This window comes from Chrysochloris asiatica, unplaced genomic scaffold, assembly GCF_000296735.1.
Source record: "Chrysochloris asiatica unplaced genomic scaffold, ChrAsi1.0 scaffold00034, whole genome shotgun sequence".
Taxonomy (NCBI): Eukaryota; Metazoa; Chordata; class Mammalia; order Afrosoricida; family Chrysochloridae; genus Chrysochloris; species Chrysochloris asiatica.
In genome coordinates, this window is record NW_006408552.1 from 15,351,365 (window position 1) to 15,377,725 (window position 26,361).

General features: G+C 45.7%; 1 protein-coding gene and 1 pseudogene across 1 annotated transcript in view; both read left to right on the top strand.

Annotated features, from left to right (window-relative positions):
- The first annotated feature begins 2,871 nt into the window (after positions 1-2,871).
- RADIL (Ras association and DIL domains) overlaps positions 2,872-26,361 on the top strand; it is an 82,136-nt gene continuing 58,646 nt past the window's right edge. The window contains exon 1 of the mRNA XM_006859869.1: positions 2,872-3,406. Within this exon, the coding sequence (XP_006859931.1) occupies positions 2,872-3,406 (535 nt within the window). The remainder of the gene's footprint in view (positions 3,407-26,361) is intronic.
- Positions 9,901-12,078, top strand: LOC102833103 (annotated as a pseudogene).

Below are 26,361 nucleotides of genomic sequence, written 5' to 3' on the forward strand. Positions count from 1 at the left end.
AGGAGTGTGGTGAGAGGCACCTGTTAACCCTTTTGGAAACCGTCAGAAGATCAAGCAGAGGGAGAGATAGGTCGTGCTCCTTTGAAAATGGACCACAAGGCTCAGCCTGGTGTTGCTGAATGCAAACTATGGGTAGCTGCACTGCTGCAGAACCTCGTGTTTGTCACATGAGAGCCATGTGACGAGGTGGTACTTACTGTGCATTGGCATGCCGATGCAGTGTGCATGTTTTTTTGTGTGAGTGCCATGTGGCCATGCTGTGGAATGACACACAGAGGAAAGCTGTGTATTTGTCACGTGAGCACCATGTGCTGAAGCCATGGGTGGCTGAGGCAGAGCCGTGTACCTGTCATGTGGTGATGCTGTGGGGTGGCACACCAAGGTAGACCTGTGTATTTGTCACATGAGTGCCATATGATGATGCTGGGGAGTGGCTGAGGCAGAGCCACATGTTTGTCATGTGAGCGCTGTGTGGCGATGCTCTTGTTAGGTAACTCCAGGCCTTTCCCAGGTTTGTGAGGTGAGCTAGAGCCAGCAGTCAGGCTTCTCAGGGACACCTGTCACACACCTCAGGTGAGGAGATGCAGGTCTTGTTTTTACTGACTCCAGAGAAAACCTCTTATGTTCATTCTGCTTATGGCCAGGCCTGGAATATTGGGGACTCTTAACCATTTCCAGCAAGTCCAGTCTTCAGAAAGCCTACCCGTACCTGGGCAGAGGCAAGGCACATGTAAACGGTCCAAACCCAAATCAAACCGGCTGCAGCCAAGTCGATCCTGGCTCACAGCGACCCTGTAAGGCAGAGCAAAACTACTCCATAGGGTTTCCAAGGCTGTGATCTTACGGAAGCCGGCTGCCACGTCTAACTCCCGAGGAGTGGCTGGTGGGTTTGAATCACCAACTTTTTGGTTAGCAGCTGAGGGCGTAACCACTGTGCATCCAGGCTTTTTAAAGTGAAAGCAAACCAAAATCCAAACTCAATTCGGTTCCGACTCTTAGTGACCCTACAGGACAGGGTAGAACTGACCCATTAGGGTTTCCATGACTGTAAATCTTTATAGCAGCAGATGGCCTCATCTTTCTCTCATGGAGTGCCACTGGGTGTGTTTGAACTGCCAACTGTTCAGCTAGCCACCAAGCACTTAGCCACTGCACCACCATGTGTCCACAGCTCCCCACAACCTCCCCTCAAGGGGCAGATGTTAGTGTTCAGAACGTCAACTTTGGTGTGGGCTGCGATGAATTCAGGGTTCTTTGAGCACATGTGGTGCTGATTCTTGAGTGAGGGAGCAGGGTGTCTCAGAGAACTGAACAGGGGCCCTGGTGGCCAGCTCAGAAAAAGCGCGTGGGTGGTAGTGACAGCTTTGTGACACTCCCTGTTGGTCTCCTAAGGCTCTGTGTGACTCCCCTTCTTTTGGGGGCTCCCTGGTTACTTTCCCCTGTCCTAGTCATCACCCCGTAGCCATCTGTTGCCTGGAGAGCTGTGAGTCTAGCCTGGCATCCACTGTAGTCGCAGGTGCCCAAAGCTGCTTTCCCAGGGCACCTAGGTCATTGTTTCCAGAACCTTCTAGAAAGTAGGCTGCTTTCTGGCTGCTTTATCTAGGAGGCAGTTCTCAGCCTTTCTAAGGTCGAATTACTTCTTCCTCTTCTGTGCTCTTGACTTCCACGAATGTGTGAGGGCACCTGGGAATATGTCTCAACTTCTTGGAGCGCTGAGTGCACGGGAGTTGTGATTGTCCAAGGAGGCTTCAAAAAGTTGATGGAAAAGTGACATTTATCCATGAACTTTTTGCAGCCCCCTTCTAGTGTCACACTGCAGCTCCCCTGGGTGGCCTTCTCATTTCTCAAGCGAACTGGCCAGGGTGGCCCTGTCATAGGCCCCATAGTGGGTGGAATGCACACATTCCATGCATGCTTCTGGCTCTGGGTGGCCCTTTGTGTCCACTGCAGTTGTCCCTTATTTCCCTGCAGCTGTCCCAGACAGCACCCCCTCAGGCCAGACTGAGGACTAGCAGTCTGGGGTCTGGTTGTTCTGTACTCTGAGGGTGGACGGTCACTCTAAGGTGGGGTCACTTGTGCTTGTGCCAAACGTCCACATCAAGAAGGTGGTGTCGATCTTGGCAACATTATATTGTTTTCATTTGGAAATTGCTATTCTTATGATGCTCTGGGTTTAAAAATATACATGAGGGGGGCTTTAAAAAGTTTGTGGAAACTGGAATTAAAAATTAATGGAATTGTTTTAAGACAGAAGGAATAGAGAGGCAAATACCATTAACTGATGGTGCATGGAGGAGATTGTAATCATTGCAATGAAAAAGAAATACATTAGTTGAATGTAAAACCAATGTTCTGCTATGTAAACTATCATGTAATTCACAATAAAAGCTTTAAAAAAATAAAAATAAATAAAAAAAAGAAGGTGGTGTCGAGAAGCTGGCCTGGAGAGTTTGCGTCTGCTTCGCTCTGAGAGGGTCATAACTTTGCTTTAGGTGTGACACCCCTGCTCAAGCTTGGGTGCCGCTGTGGGTAGCATGTGCCCCGAGCTCCACGGCCTGGCGCCTCCTGCCTCTGGTGATCCAGGTGCTTCTAATCTTGGGGTTCCTTGAAGTGTCTCTGACCACAAGGTCCTGCCGTCCTCTCATGGTAGTGTAGTCCACTGCTGTCTGGCCCAGGGTGGCATACTGCAGGTCCTGTGGGGGCCTCGAGCCTTCAATGACTGACAGAGTCCCCCAGTACCTGCTGGGGCTCTGTGTGGATGTGACCCGTTATGGTGGCTGAGTCTCACCTGGCTTCCTTTTTCTCCCAGGACCTGGCTTTTTCCCGCTTCAACAGACGCCCCCAGCCCTCGCCCATGAAGACGTCCCCACCATGTTCTATGGGGCACACTTTATCATGTCTCCCCCCACCAAGAGCAAGCTGAAGCGGCAGAGCCAGCTGCTGTCCAGCATGCTGTCGCGGACACTGAGCTACAAGTACCGTGACCTGGAGCCCCCGCTCTGCAGCCCAGGTGCCAGTGACGACCCCGCTGAGCTTTCCACCCAACTGTCTGCCCCGGGCGTCCTGAAGGTGTTTGGGGACAGCATCTGCTTGGGTACCCACTACAAGAGCGTTTTGGCCACAGCCTCCTCCAGCGCCCAGGAGCTGGTGAGGGAGGCACTCGAACGCTATGCCCTGAGCCCTGAGGGGGCTGGCCAGTATGTGCTATGTGATGCTGTGGGCCGGTCCGGCAGTGCTGGGCAGAGGTGGCAGGCCGAGTGCTTCCGGGTATTTGGAGACAACGAGAAGCCCCTCCTGATCCAGGAGCTCTGGAAGCCCCGCGAGGGCCTGTCCCGGAGGTTTGAACTGCGGAAAAGGTCAGATGTGGAAGAGCTGGCCGCCAGGGATGTGGACACTGTTACAGCAGGTGAGGTGTTGGGGAAGTGTTTGAGGGGTGTTTGCTCTCCTGATAATCTGAAGGTTTTCTCTGGACTCCGTATTTGTCACCCTGGTTGTGGGAAGATGCAAGGGCACACCTGTAGCTGGTCCGGCTCCAGGATGCTGCAGGTGTTTCTGGGTTACGGCTAACAAGTTCTTGGTAATGAACGTCAGCTTTAGGGCCAGCTCGTACCTACCCTTTCATGTTAATGTGAATCTTCCCTAACTATGCAACGATGGAACCAGCCCCTCCTTGCACCAAATTCCCCATCCCCATCATGTCCCCTTGCTGTATGTGCACCTTTGAGACCAGGGAAAAGGTCTCGAGCCATTTCTTACACTAAATCAGGCTCAGTGAGAACCATCCCGACTCTGACCCGACTTACCTGCAGTTCCTTAAAGACATGGGTAGAAATGGATTTCCGGAATGGACTTGCTCATGATCTGGTGACTGCTGTATTATAGTCTTCCTAAGGTGCCTCTGGGTGGACTTGAACCTTCAGTCTCTCAATTGGCAGCACCCTCACTGACTCCAGGCTATTCTTGTCATCTTTAGGGCCCGGTTTCTCCTTTGAGTCAATCAGATCTTTGTACCGCTCTTTGGCAGTTAGCCCGTGGTTAGTAGAGACACGGGCACACCAGGTTTACTGTGGGGTGACAGACTCCTGACAGCTCCCCTCATTGCCTGAAACAGCATGGGGAAAAGGAGCCTGGTGGCACAGTGGTTAAGCACTTGACTTTAACCTAAAAGTCAGCAGTTCAAACCCACCAGCCGCTCCACGGGAGAATGATGTGGCTGGCTGCTCCTGTCAAGAGCAATAGTCTCAAAGACAAGTCTCAAAGCCTCGGGGGGGCGGGGGCGGGGAGGCAGTTCTCTAGGGTCTCATGCATTGAAATGGACTGATTGGCCATGGGTTTGGGTTTTTTGGTTTTGGAGGTGATAAAGTTATGAGGGTGATTAAGGGAGCCTACACAGGTGAGAATACAGGTAACTGTGCAAGGTGGCTCCTCCAGGGTCTGCAGAGGAGTCTAGGTGCCTGGGAGAAGACCGCAGGCCTGAGCTCTGGCCCCTCGGGCTGAATGCCACATGCCTCACTGTGGGTGTGTGTGGCGCTTGTTCAACTGGTGAGAAGAATGTGATGACATCACTGTATGCACCGTGACAAGTTATTTTGTCAAGTACCAAAAAATTCTTTTTACAAAATTTGTTTTAAATTGCAGTTTGGGTGAAAGTTTATAGAGTTAATTGGTTTTCCATGAGTCCCCAATGATTCTGAAATGGATTTCTGCTCCTGTGCAACTTTTTGCTCAGTTTTCCGTGAGACTTGATTGTTTTACACAAGAAGATGAACTTCGTGAATGTTGTCTAGATGGGATGAGGAGGTTTGCTGGCCAGAGGCAGCTCGTCCTCAAGGTTACTTGGCTTCAGGCTCGAAGGGGCCGTGGCCTTCCTGACCCATGTGGGTGAGCGTTTCCTCTAGTTCTGAGTCCACTGGGGCACCCTCCCGGCACCTTCCATGGGTGAAGACAAGTGCTGTGCTGAGCACTCGGCCTCTCAGGATTGGGAGTCACACAGCACTGAGTGTTATGCAGCATCGTGGCCCCTGTGAAATTATAGGCAAAGTCCATCTCCTCGTGTAACCTCAGTTTTCTTATCTGAAGAATGGGGGTAATAATGCCTCCCTTACAGAGCTAAGTGAAGGTGTGAGTGTGTGTGTGTGTGCATATGTGAGTGTAAATGAGTGACTGTGTGTATATGTGAGTATGAATATGTATCTGTGTATATATGTGTGTGTTTGTAAATAAGTGAGTATGTATACAAGTGTGTGATTGATTATATGTGTGTGTTTGTATATGTGTCTGAGTATGTATGTGTGTGTTTGTATATGAGTGGTATGTATGAGTGTGTGTGTGTGTGAACGTATAAGTGTGTGAGTTAGTGTATATGTGAGTATGTATGTGTGTATGGAGTGTGCGTGTATGAGTGTATATGTGACTATGTAGGTGTATGAGTGTGTGTGTATGCGTGTGAGTATTAGTGTGAATGTGCATGTGTGGTGTGTGTGTATGTGAGTGTGTATGTGTAGGAGTGAGTATAAGTGATTGTATGTTAGTAAGTGTATAAGTTAGTGTGTGTATGAGTGTATGTTTGTATATGTGTATAGGTGTATGAGTATATATGGGTGTGAGTGTGTGTATGACTGAGTTTGTATGTATGTATTGAGTGTATGTATGTGTATGACTGTATGTGTGTATGTATGACTGAATTTGTGTATGTATGGTGTATGAATGTATTTGTGAGTGTGTATGACTGGGGAGTGTATGTGTGTGTATGCATGTATGAGTGAGTACATGACTGTGTTTATGGCTGTGTGAGTGTGCATGTGAGTGTATGAGTGGGTACGTATGTGTGTATGTCTGAGTGTGTATGAGTGTATGACTGTGTGTGTATGGCTGTGTGAGTATATGAGTGGGTATGTATGTGTGTATGACTATGTGTGTGTATGTGGTACTCAGTCCACTGCTGGCCACATAGAAGGTGCTTAGTAGAGTGATTAACTCTGCTCCTCCCCGCTGTTGTTATGAATGTGGTCTTACACGTGGGAGGTAGTTCATTTGCCCTGTGCACACAGGAAAGGGTGGGATGGGCAGTGGGAGCAATCCCTGGGTGAGGGGTTAGGGGGCCTCTTGTCACTGCCTTTGTGGAGAGTCACTGGCTTGTGATGACAAAAAGCAGACCTTCTTGTCATTGATTTTTATTGCTGTTTTGGACGTCTTCTTGCCCTGTTTACTGCTTCTTCCTCCTACCTGGTCAAGCACCGTGAGCACCTTTGTACCTGGCGTGGTGGGCTGCTGGCTGAGACAGTGTTCTGCTCAGAGACATAGTAGCTCTGAGGTCCTGTTTGGCGGCCTGTCTCCTCGGCCGTGTGGATGGCAAAAGCCCTGTCATCAGTGTGGGGCAGGTGTTGTACCTGCTGCCGTGGCTTCCTGCTCGCTGGCCCCTGTAGACTAGAGGACAGCAGTCCTGTAGGACAGAGAAGAGCTGCCCTGTAGGATTTTCTAGGCTGTCATCTTTTCAGGAGTGGAGTGCCAGGTCTTTCTCCTCTGGAGCAGGTGGTGGGTTTGAACCACCAACCTCTCCGTTAGCAGCCAGGTGCTTTAGTCACTGAGCCTCCAGACCTCCTTGGGCACCAGGAAGGCCAGCATTTACCCACCCACACCACAATCCATTCCTCGGGGCCACAGGGGCAAAGTCCCTCTGTCCTATTAGGAGGGGACAGAGGGTTGGAAACAGTGGAAGCTCAGAGCAGTGAGCCCACATGTGCACAGAGACCTCAGTGATTCAGGGAAAACCATCAGGGACTGGCTTGAGACAGGCACGGGCAGGAAAGCGGGGAATGACCACTAGCTTGTCCCAACATGTGGCCCCTGGGCAGCATTATCAGTTACACATGAGACTATGTATGAGTAAAGAGAGGGGTTGGCGGTACAGAGGCCCCTTGGGAGACAGGCCTGGTGATCTGCTTCTGAAATGTCACAGCTTGAAAACCCTGTGCACACACAGGGTCACCATATGGTGGAATTGAATTGACAGCTACTTACCACCACTGTCCTAATAAGGTGGATGGAAATCACGCCCTATTCTAAGATCAGGTGACTAGGTGGTCTCTGTGCCCAGCCTGCCCCATCATGTGTGTAAACTCTCACTCAGGTTTTAAGATAATAAAAGCACTTTGTCGTCACTGTTGTTCGGAGTCCTAGCAGAAGGAAACCCTGCCCGGTCCTGTGCCGTCCTTAGAACTGAGTACTCAGCAAATTCCCAAGTTTTAGAATGATCTCGCAGGAGCACGGGGAATTACCTAAAGTGAAATTCTTTGCATACGCTGAATTTTCAACCCACTCGTGGTTAACAGATGTCTCTGTCACCAAGGGCCTTGGCGCCACCTCAGGGTCACTGTGTCTCCAGAGGACTTCTGCTTGCTCCTGGATGCAACTAACATTGGTCAGTGACCTTTGTGACCTTTGGAGTGTGCCTCCACTGCCCAGGGGAATGGGCTTCCTGCTCTGCAGGGGCAGTATAAGAGTCCTGAAGCACTTCTATAAGAACCTGGGTGCGCAGTGGCTCAAGCTCTCCACAGGAGAGAGAGGTGGCAGTCTGGGAACCCTCTGGGGCAGTTCTACTCTGCCCTTTCAGGTCGCTAGGAGTCGGAATCGACTCGATAGCTGTGAGTTGGGTTTTTGGTGTTCTTGGTGCCTGGCTGATCCAATGCCAGCAGTATTTGTTGCCATTACAATTCCTGTGCCCACTGGTTTTCTATAAGCGGGGCTGACTGGTTGTGGTTTCAAACCAAACAGTCCAAGCCCTGCAGTTCTGTGAAATGAGTCCCTTGCTTCCCAGCACACAGCGGGCATCTTTCCTGTGGCTGACCTGCCCTGCATATGTTGGTGGGCCAGAGTGGCCAGATGTTTCCCGGTGGGATTTAAATGGGAGCCGCCTGCCTCTGCTCCAGGGGACTCTGCTGTGCGCATGCAGACTACTCACATCTGTGTTTTCCAGAAACACTTCTGTTTCCTAGCTGCGGCTACTCTCCTTCCTCCCATTCCTCCCTCCCCCATCGTCACCGCCCCAGATTCCCAGAGCATCAAAGTCTCATGCATCTCTCTGGGAGGGGCTGGCTAGGGTCTGGGGCTGACACTTCCCACGTGTCCCCAGAGGCCATGGCTGAGGACTAAGGACCTGGGCACTGCAGAGGGGGCTCTGAGCCTGTCACCGATAAGACAGTCATCACTTAGACTGATGTTGGGAGGCAGGGGAGGCAAGGCCATGTGGTTTATGTCAGCAAGGACTAGAGAGAGGGGAAAAGAGAGACAGGGACAGGGAGAGGGAGAGGGAGGTTTATTTGTGTTCCTAGGAGGAGTGCGTTAAATCAACACAGGGCTTAGGGAGGCCTTCCTTCCCTGCTTCCTTCCTTTACTTGTGGTGGAAACGTTTAGCTTGACTGGGTATCTCAACTCGCCATTACTGACGTTTTGAGCCAGGTCATTCTCTGCGGTGGGGGCTGTCCTGTACATTGTGGGGCTGTGTAAGGGCATCCCTGGACACTACCCCCTAGATGCCTGGTATGACAATCAAACATATTTGCAGAAGTTGCCACTGTCTCCTGGGGCCGAATCCTCCTCCCCGGGCACCTGTCTAGACTCTGTCTGCTGACTTAGTGTCACTGAACTTGGACTGTGGGCTGTGTGTTGCAGTTGGGGCCAGGTGCCCCCTTGTGGCCATCAGGCCTGACTGGATGTGGTGGTTGTGGTGGTGGTGGTGGTTATGTGCCCTGGAGTTGGTTCCAACTCATAGTGACCCTATACCCTATACAGGGTTTTCGAGGCTGTAAATCTTTACGGGAGCAGAAAGCCTCATCTTCTCTCGCAAAGCAGCTGGTAGTTTCAAACTGCTAACTGGATGTAGCCAATGTCTATCTTGAGCCCTCTTCTGAGTACAGTGGGCTGCATTGAAAGCCAGTGCCTTGGGGAGGGTGACATGTTGTGTACTACCTTCTTGGCCTTCAAGCTTCGTTAGAGAATTTTAAAGTCAAAAAGAGAGTGCAGGTGAGTTAGAGTTGGCCTGACTGCAGACTCCCGTCTGTAACTAGAGGAACCAGGAAACAGAATATTCTCTTCAAAAAAATGTCACAACACTGGTGGTATTAATTCCCAGTGAGCCAAGTTGGACTGCCAACCAGGAACACGGGTAAGAGAAAACCACTACGGAAGCCCACTTGCCTGAGAGTGGGCTCAAACTCATAGTGACCTGTGGGGTTTCCTAGGTTGTCTTCATTATGGGAGCTGACTGCCACAGCTTTTTCTCGTGGAGGGCTGATGGGTTCGAACCTTAGGCAAGCATGGAACCACTGCGTTAGCAGGGTGGGATCCATTCCCACCTAAGACTTTCGTTATAAGGGAATTTCTAAAGTATGTGCTTTTAAGAAAAGATCTGAGGATGAACATAGGTGTAGGCCCTAGACTGAGAAGAAACAGCGAGCAGAGAAATATGGGTAAATCCAACAGCGTAAAACAAGACTAGTAATGTGGTCGAACATGACAGGTTTACCACCAATTCCAACTTCCTCCTGAGCAAGGCAAGAGGAGCTGGATGCTGGGGGTGGGGTGGGGGGGTGGAGTGGGAGAAACAGCCAACCCTCTGGAAGCCTGAAAACTACGGCTCCCGTGAAGCCATGCGCGCTGTCGGCCGGTGCGCAGGTGCGGTGGGTTTGCGTGGCCAGTTCTAGAATGCTGGCGCGGTGGGGCTGGGGCGCCATGTTGGGGCAGAGGGGAAGGAGGCGACGCGCTTGAAGCGGCGGGCGCGGTGCGGGAGCGGTCAGACCCGGCCGAGAGCAGCCCGCCCCTCCCGCCTTGGCGGATCATGACCCGGGCCGCCGCGGGGGTCGCGGTGGGGGGGGCAGTGCCCTGGTGGGGCCGGCGCCAGCGCCAGCTATGATGCCGCTTGCAGTCAGCACCCAGGGCCCACCACAGACACCGTCGCCCCAGAAGCACTATGGTCTGTCCTCCCCAATCAGTTTAGCCGCCCCCAAGGAGACTGACTGCATACTTACCCAGAAATTAATTGAAACCCTGAAGCCCTTTGGGGTCTTTGAAGAGGAAGAGGAACTGCAGCGCAGGATTTTAATTTTGGAAAAATTAAATAACCTGGTAAAGGAGTGGATACGCGAGATCAGCGAGAGCAAGAATCTCGCACAGTCTGTCATCGGAAATGTTGGAGGAAAGATTTTCACCTTCGGATCGTACAGATTAGGCGTCCATACCAAGGGGGCCGATATTGACGCGTTGTGTGTTGCACCCAGACATGTTGACAGAAGCGACTTTTTCACCTCGTTTTATGATAAATTAAAACTACATGAAGAAGTGAAAGACTTAAGGGCTGTTGAAGAGGCATTCGTACCAGTTATCAAACTATGTTTTGATGGGATAGAGATTGATATTTTGTTTGCAAGATTAGCACTGCAGACGATTCCAGAAGATTTGGACCTGAGAGATGACAGTCTGCTTAAAAATTTAGATATTCGATGCATAAGAAGTCTTAACGGTTGCCGGGTAACTGATGAAATTTTGCATCTAGTACCAAACATTGACAACTTTAGGTTAACTCTGAGAGCTATCAAACTGTGGGCCAAATGCCACAATATCTATTCCAATATATTAGGTTTCCTTGGAGGTGTTTCCTGGGCTATGCTAGTAGCAAGAACGTGTCAGCTTTATCCAAACGCAGTAGCGTCAACTCTTGTCCGTAAATTTTTTTTGGTATTTTCCGAATGGGAATGGCCAAATCCAGTGCTATTGAAAGAACCGGAAGAACGGAATCTTAATTTGCCTGTTTGGGACCCAAGGGTCAACCCCAGTGATAGGTACCACCTTATGCCTATAATCACACCAGCATATCCACAGCAGAACTCCACATACAATGTGTCTGTTTCTACCCGGATGGTCATGATTGAGGAGTTTAAACAAGGGCTGGCTATCACACATGAAATTTTGTTGAGTAAGGCAGATTGGTCCAAACTTTTTGAAGCCCCAAACTTCTTTCAAAAGTATAAGCATTATATTGTACTTCTAGCAAGTGCACCAACAGAAAAACAACACCTAGAATGGGTAGGCTTGGTGGAATCAAAAATCCGAATTCTGGTTGGAAGCTTGGAGAAGAATGAGTATATTACCCTGGCGCACGTTAACCCACAGTCATTTCCAGCACCCAAAGAGAATCCTGACAAGAATGAATTTCGTACAATGTGGGTGATTGGGTTGGTGTTGAAAAAACCAGAAAACTCAGAAACTCTCAGCATTGACCTCACCTATGATATTCAGTCTTTTACTGATACCGTTTATAGGCAAGCAATCAACAGCAAGATGTTTGAGATGGATATGAAAATTGATGCAGTGCACTTACCGAGAAAGGAACTTCATCAGCTTCTACCTAATCACGTGCTTCAGAGTAAGAAACCACATTCCACAGAAGGCATCCGATTGACTGTTCTGAATGACAGCAGCCTCGACCTGTCTGTGGACAGTAATGATGGCTTGTCTGCGCCTTCCCCTCCCAGTTCTGTGATGCCCGGTCCATTGACAAGCAGCTCTCTAGGTAGAAACAGTCCCACCCCAGTCCTAACAGCAGCATCTGTGACTAACATTCAGGCTCCTGAGGTTTCCCTGCCACAAGCCCATTCCAGTGAAAACTCAGGGGGTTTGTTAAGTGAAAGCATTCTTCAAACTGCCACACAACCGGTTATCTCTCCACCATCGAGGGCCACTGTTACCAGAGTTGTTTCTTCAACACGTCTGGTAAACCATGCCCCCAGACCTGCAGGAAATGCAGCAACGAAGATACCCAATCCTATTGTAGGAGTCTAGAGAACTAGCTTCCATCAGAAAGAAGAAAGGACCAAGAACACCAAAACAGAAGAACACCTCAACAGAGGGACAAGTGCAACCCAGTTAGAAACTGTCCTGAATGTGGATTCTCTGTTGGCCTCTCAGGAAACATCTAGCACCAACCTTCCCAATACCCCTGCTCTCCCTGCTAATCCTATCCCTGTTATCAAGAATTCAATAAAACTGCAATTGAACCGATACAAACAACCTCATGGTCCATAACTAATATCTGCCAACACAACTACTTGTCACCCTCCACATGTTAAGACAGTAGATTGTAGGGTGTCAGGTTAGACATTACTCAAAATAGATTTAGGTTCATTTGGCAACTTCCTTTACTAGTCTTCATCACAAGTCAGGGGTTACTATGTGAAGCTAGAAGTACTGCTATTCATGTGTTAACAAGGGTTACAGTAATTATTTTAAAGAACTATGCCCTTAATGAAGAAAAGAGAAACCCCATTCCAGTATGTTTGTACCCAAGATTAATATGTGGACTAAGTGTATGTTTGATGCATTGTTGAGAAAATTTACAATATAAACTAGTATTCAAACTCTTTATACTATTGATTTTTACTAATATGTAGAACTAGTATTAGATTTTTCAGCTTGGTAACCCCCCCAAGTTTTCTTCACTATTAACCTTCAACTTGGATGCCATTGGGCATGGTATATTACACTTCAGAGAAAGCATAGACATATGCCTAATTCAGTCCCTCTGAGGTAGCTAGCTGTATGTAATCCCTTAAATAGAAATGGCGGCTCCTAGGACATTAACTTTGCAAGAATAATGAGTAGAGAAAAGAAAAATGACAAATTAGTGTTTAGTTTAGATGGGAAACGATTAAGAAATGATATACTGGCTTCATTTATAGGATTGTGTCTGAGGCATGCAATCAGCGATCCAGTCGTGAATGTTTGTGTGTTTTCTGTGAGTCAATAGTGCTCTGTATTCTCTTGGCCTCCATCACTCATCTTGAAACAAAAAATCTTTTTGCCTTCCTCGTCTCTCCTTGCGCCTGTGTGCACAAGGTGTGCTTGTATACTGTTTCATACAAAGAAAAACTCTGAATGCTAGTGTGTTCCTAGCCATAATTTGAAACCAATGATCCATTTGATTCTTGGCTAACACTTTACTAAAAGCAATGCTCATGACACATTAGCCATAGGGGTGGCCATATCACCTCTACATATTAGAAGCATTATCCACTCCATAGAAATGCTGATAGTAAAGTTAATTTCCAACGTTAACTAGCCACATAAAGGCACTCTCTAAAAAATTTAAACTAATTCTAAAAAAATGATTTCCCATATGTCTTAGGCCTCTTGGATTTCTATAACAGAAACACTGCAAGTGTATGGCTTTTGCAAACAAACTGATTCTCTCACAGCTTAGGAGGCTAGCAGACCAAATCAGGACATGAGCTCCAGGGGAAGGTTTTCTCGGTTGGCTCTGGGAAAAGGGCCTTGTCTCCTGTAGCATCTGCGGGCCCAGTATTTGGCGATTTCTATGTGTCTTGGCACCAATCTTCCGTTGTGTCTCCGAGGTTTCCAGCACAGAGACCCTGGGTCCAAAGGACATGCTCCACTCCGGACTCTTTTTTCTTGTTGGTGCTGTGGTCCCTTTCTGTCTGCTGGCTTTTCTCTCCCTTTGTCTTAAGATAAAATGTGACACAGGACACACTTCAGGGAAACTCCCCTGACATTGGCTCAGGACTATCTGATTAACAATGTTGCTTCTTACCTTGTTGTTGTTAAGTGACGTGGAGTTGGTTCCAACTCATAGCAACCCTGTATAGGGTTTCTGAGGAATAGCTGGTGGGTTTGAACTGCCAGTCATGTGGCTCCAAGTCCATTGCTGATCCTACAGTGACATGGCTACATTGTGACACAACTGCCAAACTAGATTACATATCTGACAAACACCTGTCAAGTTGACACATTTGGGGGTGGGTGAGGCACATTTCAACCCATGACATCATAATTCATTAGTCAGTGTTATATACAGAATTATATAAAAAGTGTCTAGTGAGCACTTGACATCTAGTTAGTTTTTGGTGCCTTTGTTTTACACACACACACACACACACACACACATACATACATACACACCCTTCATAAGTAGGTAGCAGAAACTCCAACTTGAGGAAATATAGGTGAATGTAGATGAATGAAAATTTAGTTTTTCTTAATCCGGACGCAGCAAACCTAACAGTTTTCCAAGTGGCCTGGTTCTGACACCCTTCTTGCTACTGTGTTCTCTATACCACACTTGCATTTTTCATATTAGTGTATTTATGTAGACTCTTCCTTGTATTCTAGGTGTATTTTCCAAAGTTGGTATATGGTCCTTTTCCTTTTGGGCTCTCCGGTAATGGAGGCTTGCTTCCCAATGTATTTTTTTTTTTTTAAATGTTTTATTGTAAATTATATGATAGTTTACATGAGAGAACCTCAGTTCCATATTCATTCCATCGTATATCATTACGTTGCCATGGTTCCAATCCCCTCCATGCATCGTCTTCTGACCAAAGGGCATATCCTAGAAGCCCGTGCTCTACCCTCCCCCCGACCCCTCAGTCTTCAGCCCACAGTTCCTCTCCCTCTCTGGATCCAAAGTCTCCAGCTGCTTCATCCCTCCATCTCTGTCTCCATCTCAGGCATCCCCAGTTCTCTGGGTAGGGTCCCGTTCTTGGCTCTTATCGTTGGTGGTCCCAGAGACCTCTGCTCCTAGACTGGAGAAATAATCGCTCTCTTCCTTGCTACAAAACATCTACCCTTGCATTTCCAGCCCTCACAATCCGTCTTGATAACCATTATTCACTACAGTATCGCACGTTACCCATCTGTATTTTATTTCATCAGCTCCACCTAGACAAATTGGATAGGACTCACTGGTGATTCTGCCTTCCTCCATGCCCCCTAGCTCTAGGTTCTCTCTTGAAAGCTTGTAAGCCAGTTACTTCTTGCCTTTGTAGTCCCTCCCTCCCCATTTGGGTATCTAATATCCAAGTTGCCCCTCTCTGTCTACTCTGTGTGTGGAGGGGGTGGGAATGTTTCTTGCTGTAAGGATTTATCGCCTCTTTTGTGTCACTGCATTCATATGCATAGGTCAAGTTCATCAACTTGGATCAGCTCAATCTTCTTTCCCCCACCCCCCCACCCCCCATGTCTTTTGTACATGATTTCTGTTTGCTACATCTCTGTCCTTCTCCCTCAGTAATCAGATCAGGTGAAGTATGTAGGATAGCTGTGCATTTTGAGCAACTTTGGTGGTTGATGGAAGTTTCCATGCAAGATCTGTTGTTAAGTGCCTTAGAGTCAGTTCCGATTCATAGTGACCTTATATAGAGTTTCTGAGGAGCATCTGGTGGGTTTGAACAGCTGATCTAGTGGTCACCAGTCCAGTGCTTATCCTACAGCACCACATCGAGACTCCATGCACACAGCTAGTCTGGCCATCTTGGTCTGCATAGAGGGAAAATTGAGTTTATAAGCTTTGCATGTGACTGTCCTCATTTTTCTATGCTGAAAACTTGGAACTTTTTAATTCTAGTTTTCATGGTCTGAGTATCAGGATACCTATTTATATATATCTTAATGTATAGAGTATCTCATGACTAGAGATTGCTTTGTTCTGTAACATCTGTGCTCCCTGTGTTTTTCAAGTGCTAGTTTGAAAACAGGTGACATGTTCCTCCACTAAAGACAATGAAAATAGCCAACAAAGTGGAGTTAAAATATTAGTCAAGAATAAACCAGGAGGGTGGATGATAGATAGTGTTTAGATGTCTTTACGTGGTTCAGTTAGGAGCCCTGTTTAAGTGTTGGGCAGCTAATCGAAAGGTTGGGGATTTGAACCTACTAGGTGCTCCCTGAGCAGAAGATGTGGCAGTCTGTTTCTGTAAAGATTCCTGGCCTCAGACACCCTGTGGAGGCAGTTCTGCTTTGTTCTACAGGGTTGCTCTAAGTCAGAATCAATTCGATGGCAATGGGTTTGGACCTTGGGTATATGGTTCAGGAGACACTGGTGAATGTTTCAGTTTTTTTAGAATGCATGTTATATTGGGAGGAAACACTATAAAAGGTTCAAAGTGTGAATCAAAAAAAGTGAAAACTGGAATGAATAAATATTGATCCAAAAGAATACAAAAAAGAAAAGCGGGGAAGCATAGAAAGAATAGGATAAAAAGAAAATATGATGTAAGATGGTAGAAATGAAACCAAATACATCTGTCACCACAACAAGTGAACCAAGCTTCCTGATGAAAAAACAGATCATCTGATTCCATGGAAATAGAATCCAGCTGTATGCTGTTTTGTTTACAAGTGACACACCCCAAATGAAAGGACGTAGATGTAAAAGCATGGAAAAAGATACGCTAATAAACGAAAGCTGGGATAGTAGCAGTATCATCCAAACAGATGTCATGCTGTAAATATGGTGTGGGTGCCATGTCTGACTAATTCTAGTTTCACAAGGGGGAAGGAGAATCAAACTCAAAATCAGCCCAAAGCTGATTCCTACCATTTTTATCCTCTTTTGATACCAACCATCTTTCCATGGCACTCTACTCTGCTGGATTCAGTGATCTGCCCGCAGTGGGCACACAGAACTGACAACACTCACACTGATGAGATTTGTTATGTGAAGTGAACAGGGTACAATTCAGGATCAGTTGCAACCCAGGACCCAGCAGTTCTTCAGTCAGGAGCGCTGCTTCTCAGCTGTTCCGGAAGCACACCTCTCTAATCCTGGACCTCTCAGCCTGGCAGCCCCTTGGCCTCTGCCCTGCTGGGGAAAGTGTTACAAAGCTCCTTTAGCTCTGTGGGTAAATGCCCAAAGGGTACCCTTTCTGCAAGCCAGCTTCCTGCCCAGAGGCCTTACTCAGTCCAGTGGCCAGGTAGCCCTTGGTCTGACTCTCTCTGCTGCTGCCTCTTGGCACAAGGATCTCAGGGCCCAAAAGAGTTGCTCCTCTCGTGACTGTTTTTTTCTGGTTGTTGGTGGTGGTTGTTGATAGGTGCCGTTGGTTATGAGATCTCTATTCCTGCTTCTGAGATGGCTCATTAAAAATCTAGTGGAATGGCAAAACCGACCCATCCCTGCATTAGAATCTAGTACATCCTGTTTGCATGATCCACTCAGTCATTTGGTGGGAGTTATGAAGTTTGGATAGATGAACTATGTCAAGTAAATTCACTGTACTACAGGTCACCCCTGGCTCTTCTAGCCATTGTCTCTTTCATACATAAAAGATTAACTCCCCCACTTTCACAATTACACTAAAGGATTAAATTCCCCCTTTTGACAATTTATTTTTGCAATTATAATAAACCCTATTAAGAGTCACTCATAATTGAATCATTTAATTCCGTAAGCATCTTTCCCCACCCTCTTTTCCCTAGACCCATCAGGAAAAGAGGGAACGCTCCCATTCTGAGATTAAACACACCCATGAAAGCTTGTTAGTCAGCCACTTCATGCTTTCATCAGCTGTTTTCAATAGCTAGTTTCTAAATTGCCTGTCCCTTTCCACCTTGTACTCTGAGGAGACTAGCATGTTTTTTTAATCTGAAAATGCTTACATTACGGTTGAAACTTTGAACCACTGCATCCATAAGCAAAGTCGGGTCCATCAAAGTGTAGCACTTTACACCAGCTCACATTGTTCAACATTTTTCTCTTCTTTGCACTGGGTTCTGGTCAACTCTACCCTAACCATCCAAGCCAGATCAAATGGGTACCAGCTGCAAGTTTAGGAGTTCACACATACTTCCCAGCAGTTCAGCCCAGTTGGCCCCTTCACTCTCAGTCTACCCCAATGGGCTAGGTTGGTGCCTGTAGGCTGAGTCCACCCAACTCCTTAAGTTTCGAACCAGCCTGCCCTTCCTCTTCTCTGTAATCTCCAGTCTTTGTGGACCAGGTCAATGGGTGCCAATGGAACATGTTCAAATTCCACCTGTCTCTTCACTGCTTCATTTCCTCCATGTCCACTTAAAAAATGGACCCAGGTGGTCACCATAGTGAGCAAACCAGGCTGTTGCTTGATGCCTCCCTTTAACCTTCCGTTTGAGGAGCGATTTGCTCTGAGGGACAGAGACGTTTCCAGTCACTTGTTGGAAATTAAAAAGCGGTCAGCCTCAGGGTCAAGATGGCAGGGTAGGCAGACATGCTGAGCAGACTCTCTGCATCAAGGACATGGGAGACCAAGTGAAGCAACTATGGGTGGTGATCCTGGAACCCTGAGCTTCAGGGGATATGAGAGAAGTAGACTGAGTGCCAGCTGGGAGGGGAAGCTGAACAGGAACAGCAAGCGAGAAGAGAAATTAGCAGACTATTGACTGGCCCAAAGCAGCATGGCCATCTTGAACTTTTGCTATAGTTGTTGATACAATGGCCTCAGGCTCAGGATGTGACTGGAGGTTGGTGGCAAGGGGGTGTGGTTATCCCTTGCCCTGTGCCCTTCTGATGGCCGAGGGTGTGTCTATTTCCCATGCTCTTGAACCCAGCAGTAAGTGGCAACCCCTCCTGCACAGCCTCTGCTCTGCCTGGGCTCGGGCACCAGGTAACTACTCCCAATTCTGGAGGTGTTTGAATCCACCCTGAACTACGCTACGCAAATGGTGAACAGAGAACAGTGTTCATACTTCCATTTCAGTCACATCCACCAGGAGACAGGCAGTAAGTACTTGAGAACACACCAACATACGCTCATCAATTCAATAGAAATATGACACCACGTTGTCTTGGAGCATACAGATAATTTTAATTTACCTGAAGAAATAAGACGGAATGCCTCATAGAAATGACAAAAATGCAGTCAGATAATATAATACTAGAAATGGTATCAGAACTACTTGACAAAGAATTTAAAAGAGTGATATGTAGGTACTTTCAGTACAATGAGAAAATTATTGGGAACACTGCAGATGAAAAACCAGACACACATACAAAATGTGAGAAGAATTCAGGAAAATACTACAAGAACAAATTGACAAATAAAAAAAATTGGAAACCACACAAAACAGAAATTAGAAAGCCGTAGATTAATACTAAGACCTTAGAAATGGATAATACATCGAAAGGGCAAAGAAGTAGAATTGAATCAATGGAAGGCCAAATAAGTGAGCTTGAAGACAAATCTCTTGAAATTCATCTGCTAGAAGAACAGAGAAAAAGAACAAAAAACCTGAAGAGTGCCCATGATTTGTGTGGGATACCATCAAGAGTAATAACTTACATGTGATTGGAATTCCAGGACAGGAAGAGACAAAAATAACCCTCACAACTTACTAAAAATACCATAGAGAAAATTGTTCAAGAGTTGTTGGAAGGAAACTTCCTTAACACTATGAAGCTGAACAAATTCCTAACAGGATAGACCCCCCAAAAAATCACCAAGACATTGCAATCAACTTTTCAAAACCAAAGACAAGAATCCTGAGAGTACCTTAGGAAAAACGACAAGTTACCTACAATGGAGAACTGATACGACAAACTCTGATTTGTTAGAAGTCATGAAAAAGAAGACAATGGGATGACATATATAAAACTCCAAAAGAAAACATTTATCAACCAAGAATCATAAACCCAGCAAAATAGAATGGTGAAATGAGGACACTTCCAGATAAAAAGAAATTAAAAGAATTTGTAAGAACCAGATCAACCTTACAAAAAATACTAAAGGGACTGATTTGGTCCAACAGTAGGAGACAATAACCTGAAATTAGCACGCATGACAATACTACCCAGAACTCTACCCAGATTTTTTGTTGCTGTTAAGTGCCATTGAGTCGTTCTGACCAGTAGATAAGTACGTTAAAAAAACAAAAACTATGAGGCTGAAAATAGGGAACCAGAGATACCAGTTTGCAACAAAACCAAAAATGTAAAGAGAGGAAATAATGTAGTTACGTAACTTGCAAATTAAAGAGAGAATAAAAGATTTCAAGAAATAATTTAAAACAAAACCTAACTGTAACCTAGACCAAGTCTTACTCCTAGTCTTAGCCCAACCCCTGCCCCTAACTAACCCTAGTCCTAGTCCTGGTGTGGCACTCTGGGTTAATGCGCCATACTGCAAAGCCATTTGAACTTCAAGGTCGGCAGTTCAAGCTCACCATCTGCTCCTCGGAAACCCTATACAGGGTCACTATGGGTCGGAATTGACTTGACCGGCACTTAACAACAACAACAACTCTAACCCTAAAAATAAACAAAACGTTCCTAACCTAGATCTGTTATTGTTAAATGCCTTCCAGTTTGTAGGCTAACCCTCACTACTACTCCTATCCCACCAAAACAAAACAGCCAGCAATTTTTTCCTCCTCTTCAGGTCTTTCTTTTCAATGCAGATCTCCTGTTCTGGCAGCATTTCAGAGTAGGTCTGCATATGTTTTCAAATGCAAATTACCTAACTCTGTGAAGATTCTAGGAGAGGCTCTGGTTTTCTACCTAAAACCCTATCTCTGAAGCTTCAGACCAAAGCCTATTCCTTCTGGGCAGATTCTAACTCTCCTTTTAGCAAATTCAAACGTGTACAAGCTGAAAGTGGGGCTTATAAGCTCTCCTTAATCATAATTCTGAATATTCATTTTCATCACTTATGTGTCCTGGTGTGGTACTATAAAATAAAGCACTTGAGGGCAAACCCCCTTCCAAGACTGAGACTCAAGGGGAATACACGAGCAGGCATGTGGTCTTATTGGTGAACATGTTGGTCTCCTGACAGCAGCAATGAAGTTGTAAGCTAAGTCTGACCACGTTCAACAGTCTCCTGTCTACCTGGATTGAGACCTGGTTGGCCAGCAGTATGATGAGACCTGGGGACTCCTGGACCCAGGGACAGGGACATGGCCATAGAGGACTAGAGCAGAGAGTAAAGCATCCATGAAGTGAGGGGAAATGCACAAGAGCACGTACTCATACTTGCAGGTGGTACCCACTTGACCTGGCTTCGATGGCTGGATGATCAGAACTTGACTAGAGGAAGAAAGAAGAGGAAAAAAAAAGAGTGACCTGCTACAATTTGATGAACTTGACCTGTACTTATGGATGTAGTAGCTCAAAAGAGGGAACAAATTTTTACAGCGAGGATCATTCCCACCCCCTCGATACACAGGGTTGACAGGGATGGTCAACTCAGACACTGGCTACCCAAAATGGGGGGGCTACAAAGGCATGAAGTGACTGGCTTACAAGCTTTCAAGAGGGAGCCTAGTTTCAAAGGGTACAGGGGGAAGGTAGAATCTCCACTGAGTGGTTTCCGACCTGTCTGGACGGGGCTGGTGAAAGGAGATGGGGATAAGATTCTTGTGGTACAATAGTGAATAATTGCTATCAGGACTGACTGTGAATGTTGCCAATCTAAAGGTAGACGTTTTATAACAAAAAGAGGGGAGTGGTTGATCTTGCAGCCCAGGAGCAGAGGATCCTAGGACCATCAAGGGAGAAGAGCGGAGGGTGGGACCCTATCCAGAGAAGCAGTGACACCAGAGATGGAGGCAGAGACGATGACGTAGAGAGATGGAGTGGCTGAGGACTCTGGACTCAGGGAGGGAGAGGGGGCTGTGTGCTGATGGTGGGGTGGTGATTTGTAGGGTGTGCCCTTTGATTGTTTAAATGACTATATATTCTTGAGTGCTTTGATGTCTATCCAAAACAAATAAACAAAAACAAAAAACAGAGAGAATAGAAGCAAATGCTGTTGAACGGTGTTGCATGGAGAGGATTGTAATCATTGCAATGAAATGAAATACGATAGGATGAATGCAAAGCTGATGTTCTCCCATGTAAATTATCACCCAATTCACAATAAAAACTTTAAAATAAAATAAAGCACTTGACTGCATGCTCCTTTTGAACCACAAGGTTAGCAGTTCAAACTCAGCAGTCATTCCTTGAAAACCCTATACAGTATAGGGGCTTTTGTTGTTAAGCGCCATCCAGTCGATTCCAACCAATAGCGACCCTGTATAGGGTTTCCAAGGAGTAGCTGGTGACCTTGAACTGCCGACCTTGCAGTTCAAATGGCTTTGCAGTCTGGCACATTAATTAACCCACAGCACCACACCGGGTTCCATACAATAGGGGTAGGAAAACTTTTTACTGCCAAAATTTATAGTATCATTTGCAGGCCATGCAAAATTGTCAGCTTAAAAACTAGCCTGCTGTGGGAAACCCTATACAGGGTCACTATGGGTCAGAACTGACTTGATGGCACTTCACAACAACAACAATGTGATAGCTGGAACTGTGGTTGCCTTGGGAGGGCCAGATCAAATGATTTCACCCCTGTTACAACAACAACAAGGTAGTAGAAACCAATATCCATAAACACATAACCCTTTAAAAAACACTTTTCCCCTCTCTAGACTATCTCCAATTCATATGCATGTGGCCATGGCCCTCAGGCAGGTTGGACTCCTAGCAAAACCATCTTGTGTGAGCAGCCTGGCTTTTGCTCCAGGCAACTCCAGGAGCTGCTTTTTCTTGCCTCAGCATTTTCACTCTACATTCTTTTCAGCCATTTCAGTTAAAACCAGAATAGCCACCTGTGAATCAAACTTCTCACTTCCCTTGCTTCCATGAGTCTGGAGCCATGGCAATTATTCCCACTCCTGATACCAACTGCAAAATTGGAGTGGGGACCATGACTGACTTCCTCCAGTTTCACAAGGGAGAAGGAGCATCAAAGGCAAAATCAGCCCAAAGCTGACTCCTATGAGGTAGAGGTCAGATATAAAACAAAACTTAACTTTAACTTTAAAACTAAACCAAGCCTCTTTGTGTCTCCTATTCTAGCACCAACCATCTCACCCACGGCACTCTACTTCTCTGCTGGGTTCAATAATCTGTTGCAGGCCACACAGAACTCAGGCAATACTCATGATTATGGGGTTTATTAGGGAAGTGAACAGGGTGTAATTAAGGATCAGCAACAACCCAGGACACAGCCGTTCTCCAGTCAGGAGCAACTCTTAGCCATTCCGGAAGCATGCCTTTCTCATCCTGACTTTAATCATGCAGCCCCTTGGCCTCTGCCCTGTTTGGGAAAGTGTTACAAAACTGGGCAAATGCCTAAGGAGCACATCTTCTGTAAGCAAGCCTCCTGCCTGAAAGCACGCAGCCTCACTCAGCCAGGAAGCCCAGGGCTCATTCTCTGTGCTGCTACCTCTGTTGTTGTCTCTGCTTCTGCCTCTCTGCGCATGGATCTCGGGGTCCAAAAGAGTTGCTCCTCTCATGACTGTTCTTTTGGTTGGTAATGAGATTCCCCCACCACTTGTATGCCAGTTTGCATTGCTGTGATAGCTTGTGTGTTACTGTAATGCTAGAAGCTATGCCACTGATATTTTGAATACCAGCAGGGTCACCCATGGTAGATAAGTTTCAGCGGAGCTTGTAGAGTAAGGCAGACTAGGAAGGAGAGGTGGACTACTTTTGAATGTTTAGCCACTGACAACCTTATCAATAGCAACAGAACATTGTCAGATATAGTACCGGAAAATGAAAACTTATAAATAGCAGCAGAATGTTGGCAAATATAGTGCTGGAAGATGAGCCTTGTCAGGTTGGAAGGTACTTAAAATGCAGCTGCGAAAGAGCTGCCTACTTAAAGTAGAGTTGACCCCTAATGACATGAATGGAGTAAAACTTTCAGGACCTTCAGTTGCTGGTGGGGCACCACTCAAAATAAGGAGAAATAGCTGCAAACATCCATTAATAATTGGAACATGGAATGTAGGAAGTATGAATATAGAAAAATTGGAAGTTCTCAAAAATGAAATGGAATGCATAAAGTGCCATATCCTAGGAATTAGTGAACCAAAATGGACTGATACTGGTCATGCAAATTTAAGAGGAATGGTGGTGCTCTCATCTAAAAACTTTTCAAGATCTATCTTGCAGTACAGTGTTGAATGTGATAGGATAATATCTATACGCTTACAAGGAAGACCAGTTTATACCTCTATCATTCAAATTTGCCACCAATCACTGAAGCCAGTAATGATGAAATTGAAGACTTATATCAACTTCTTCAGTCTGAAATTGATCATACTTGCAAACAAGATGTATTGATAATTATTGGTGATTGGAATGCAAAGGTTGGAAACAAATCAGTACTTGGAGAATATGGCCTTGGTGATAGAAATGATCATGAAGATTGCATGATAAAATTTTACGAGACTAGTGATTTTATTGCAGATACCTTTTTAATAAACAATAAAAGGTGACTGACTATATATACATGGAGTTCTGGTGTGGCGCTGTGGGTTAATGTGCCAGACTGCAAAGCCATTTGAACTGCAAGGTTGGTGGTTCAAGCTCACCAGCTGCTCCTCAGAAACGCTATACAGGGTCGCTATGGCTCGTAACTGACTCAACAGTACTTCACAACAACAACAACATACATGGACCTCACCAGATGGAGCACAGAGGAATCAAATTGACTACATCTGTAGGGAGAGACCATGGAAAAATTGAGTATCTTCAGCCAAAACAAGGCCAGGGGCTGACTGTGGAACAGACCATCAGTTGTTCATAAGCAAGTTCAGACTGTGGAGTCCTGGTGTGGTGCTGTGGGTTAATTTGCCAGACTGCAAAGCCATTTGAACTGCAAGGGCGGTTGTTCAAGCTCACTAGGTGCTCCTTGAAAACCCTATACAGGGTTGCTATGGGTAGAAATCGACTCAACAGCACTTAACAACAACAGGTTCAGACTATAGCTGAAGAAAATTAAAACAAATCCACAAGAACCAAAATATGACCTTGAACATATGCCACCTGAATTTAGAGACAATCTTAAGATCAGATTTGATGCATTAGACACTTATGACCAAAAGACCAGAAGAGTTGTGGGATGACATCAAGAACATTATACAGGAAGAAAGCAAAGGGTCAATAAAAAGACAGGAAAGAAAGAAAAGACAAAAATGATGTCAGGAGACTGAAACTTGCTCTTTCAGTGTAAAGTTGTTAAAATGCATGGAAGAAATGAGGAAGTAGAAGAGCTGAACAGAAAACTTCAAAGGGGATCTTGAGAAGACAAAGCAAAGTATTATAATGAAATGTGTAAAGACCTGGAATTCTCAAACTGAAGAAAAAAATTCAAGTCTCAGGTTTCAATATTGCAGACTCTGTGGGCAAAATTTTGAACGATGAAGGCATCAAAAGAGGGACGAAATACAGAGTCACTGTACCAAAAAGAAATGATCCATGTTCAACCATTTCAAGAAATAGGGTATGATCTAAAATTGATGGTCCTGAAAAAAGAAGTCTAAGCTACACTGAAGGCATTGGTGAAAACCAGGCCTCCAGGAATTGAATGAATACAAATTGAAATCTTTCAACAAGTTAATGAAGCACTGGCGGTGCTCACTCATCTATACCAAGAAATTTGGAAGACAGCTAACTGGGCAACCAATTGGAAGAGATCTGTATTTGTGCCCATTACAAAGAGAATGACTAAACAGAATGCAGAAACCATTGAACAATATCATTAATATCACATGCAAGTAAAATTTTGCTGAAGATGATTAAAAAATGGTTGCAGCAGAATATCAACAGGGAATTGCCAAAAACTGAGGCTAGTTTCAGAAAAGAACATGGAACTAGGAATATCATTTCTGACATCAGCTGGATCTTGGCTGAAAGCAGAAAATACCAGAAAGATGTTTACTTGTGCTTTGTTGACTGTGCAAAGGCTTTTGACTGTGTGGATCATGAAAAGCCATGGATAATGTCACGAAGACTGAGTATTCCAGAACATTTGATGTGCTCATGATGAATCTGTACAGAGACCAAGAAGCAGTTGTTGGAACAGAGCAAGGGGATACTGAATGGTTTAAAATCAGGAAAGGTGTGTGCCAGGGCTGTATTTTTTCACCATACTTATTCAGTCTGTAGGCTGAAAAAATAATCAGAGAAGCTGGATTATATGAAGAATGTGGCATCAGGAGTGGAGGAAAACTCATTAACAACCTGTGATTTGCACAGGATATAACCTTGCTTGCTGGAAGTGAATATGTCTTAAAACATTTAGTAATGACGATCAAAGACCACAACCTTCAGTATGGATTGTAACTCAATGTAAAGAACACAAAAATCCTCACCATTGGAGCAATAAGTAACATGGTAAATGGAGAAAAGATTGAAGTTGTCAAAGACTTAATTTTGCTTGGATCCACTATCAACACTCATGAAGCAGCAGTAAAGAAATCAAACAGTGTATTACATTAGACAAATCTGTTGCAAAAGAACTCTTTAAAGTGTTTAAGAGCAAAGATACCAGTTTGGGGACTAAGGTGTGCCTGACCCAAGCCATGGTATTTTCAATAGCCTCATATGCATATGACAGTTGGACAGTGAATAAGGAAGACCATAGAAATTGATGTGTTTGAGTTATGATGTTGGAGAAGAATAATCTATGTTGGAAGAAGTATAGCAAGAATGCTCCTTGTTGTTGTTGTTGTTAGGTGCCATTGAGTCGGTGCCAACTCATAGCG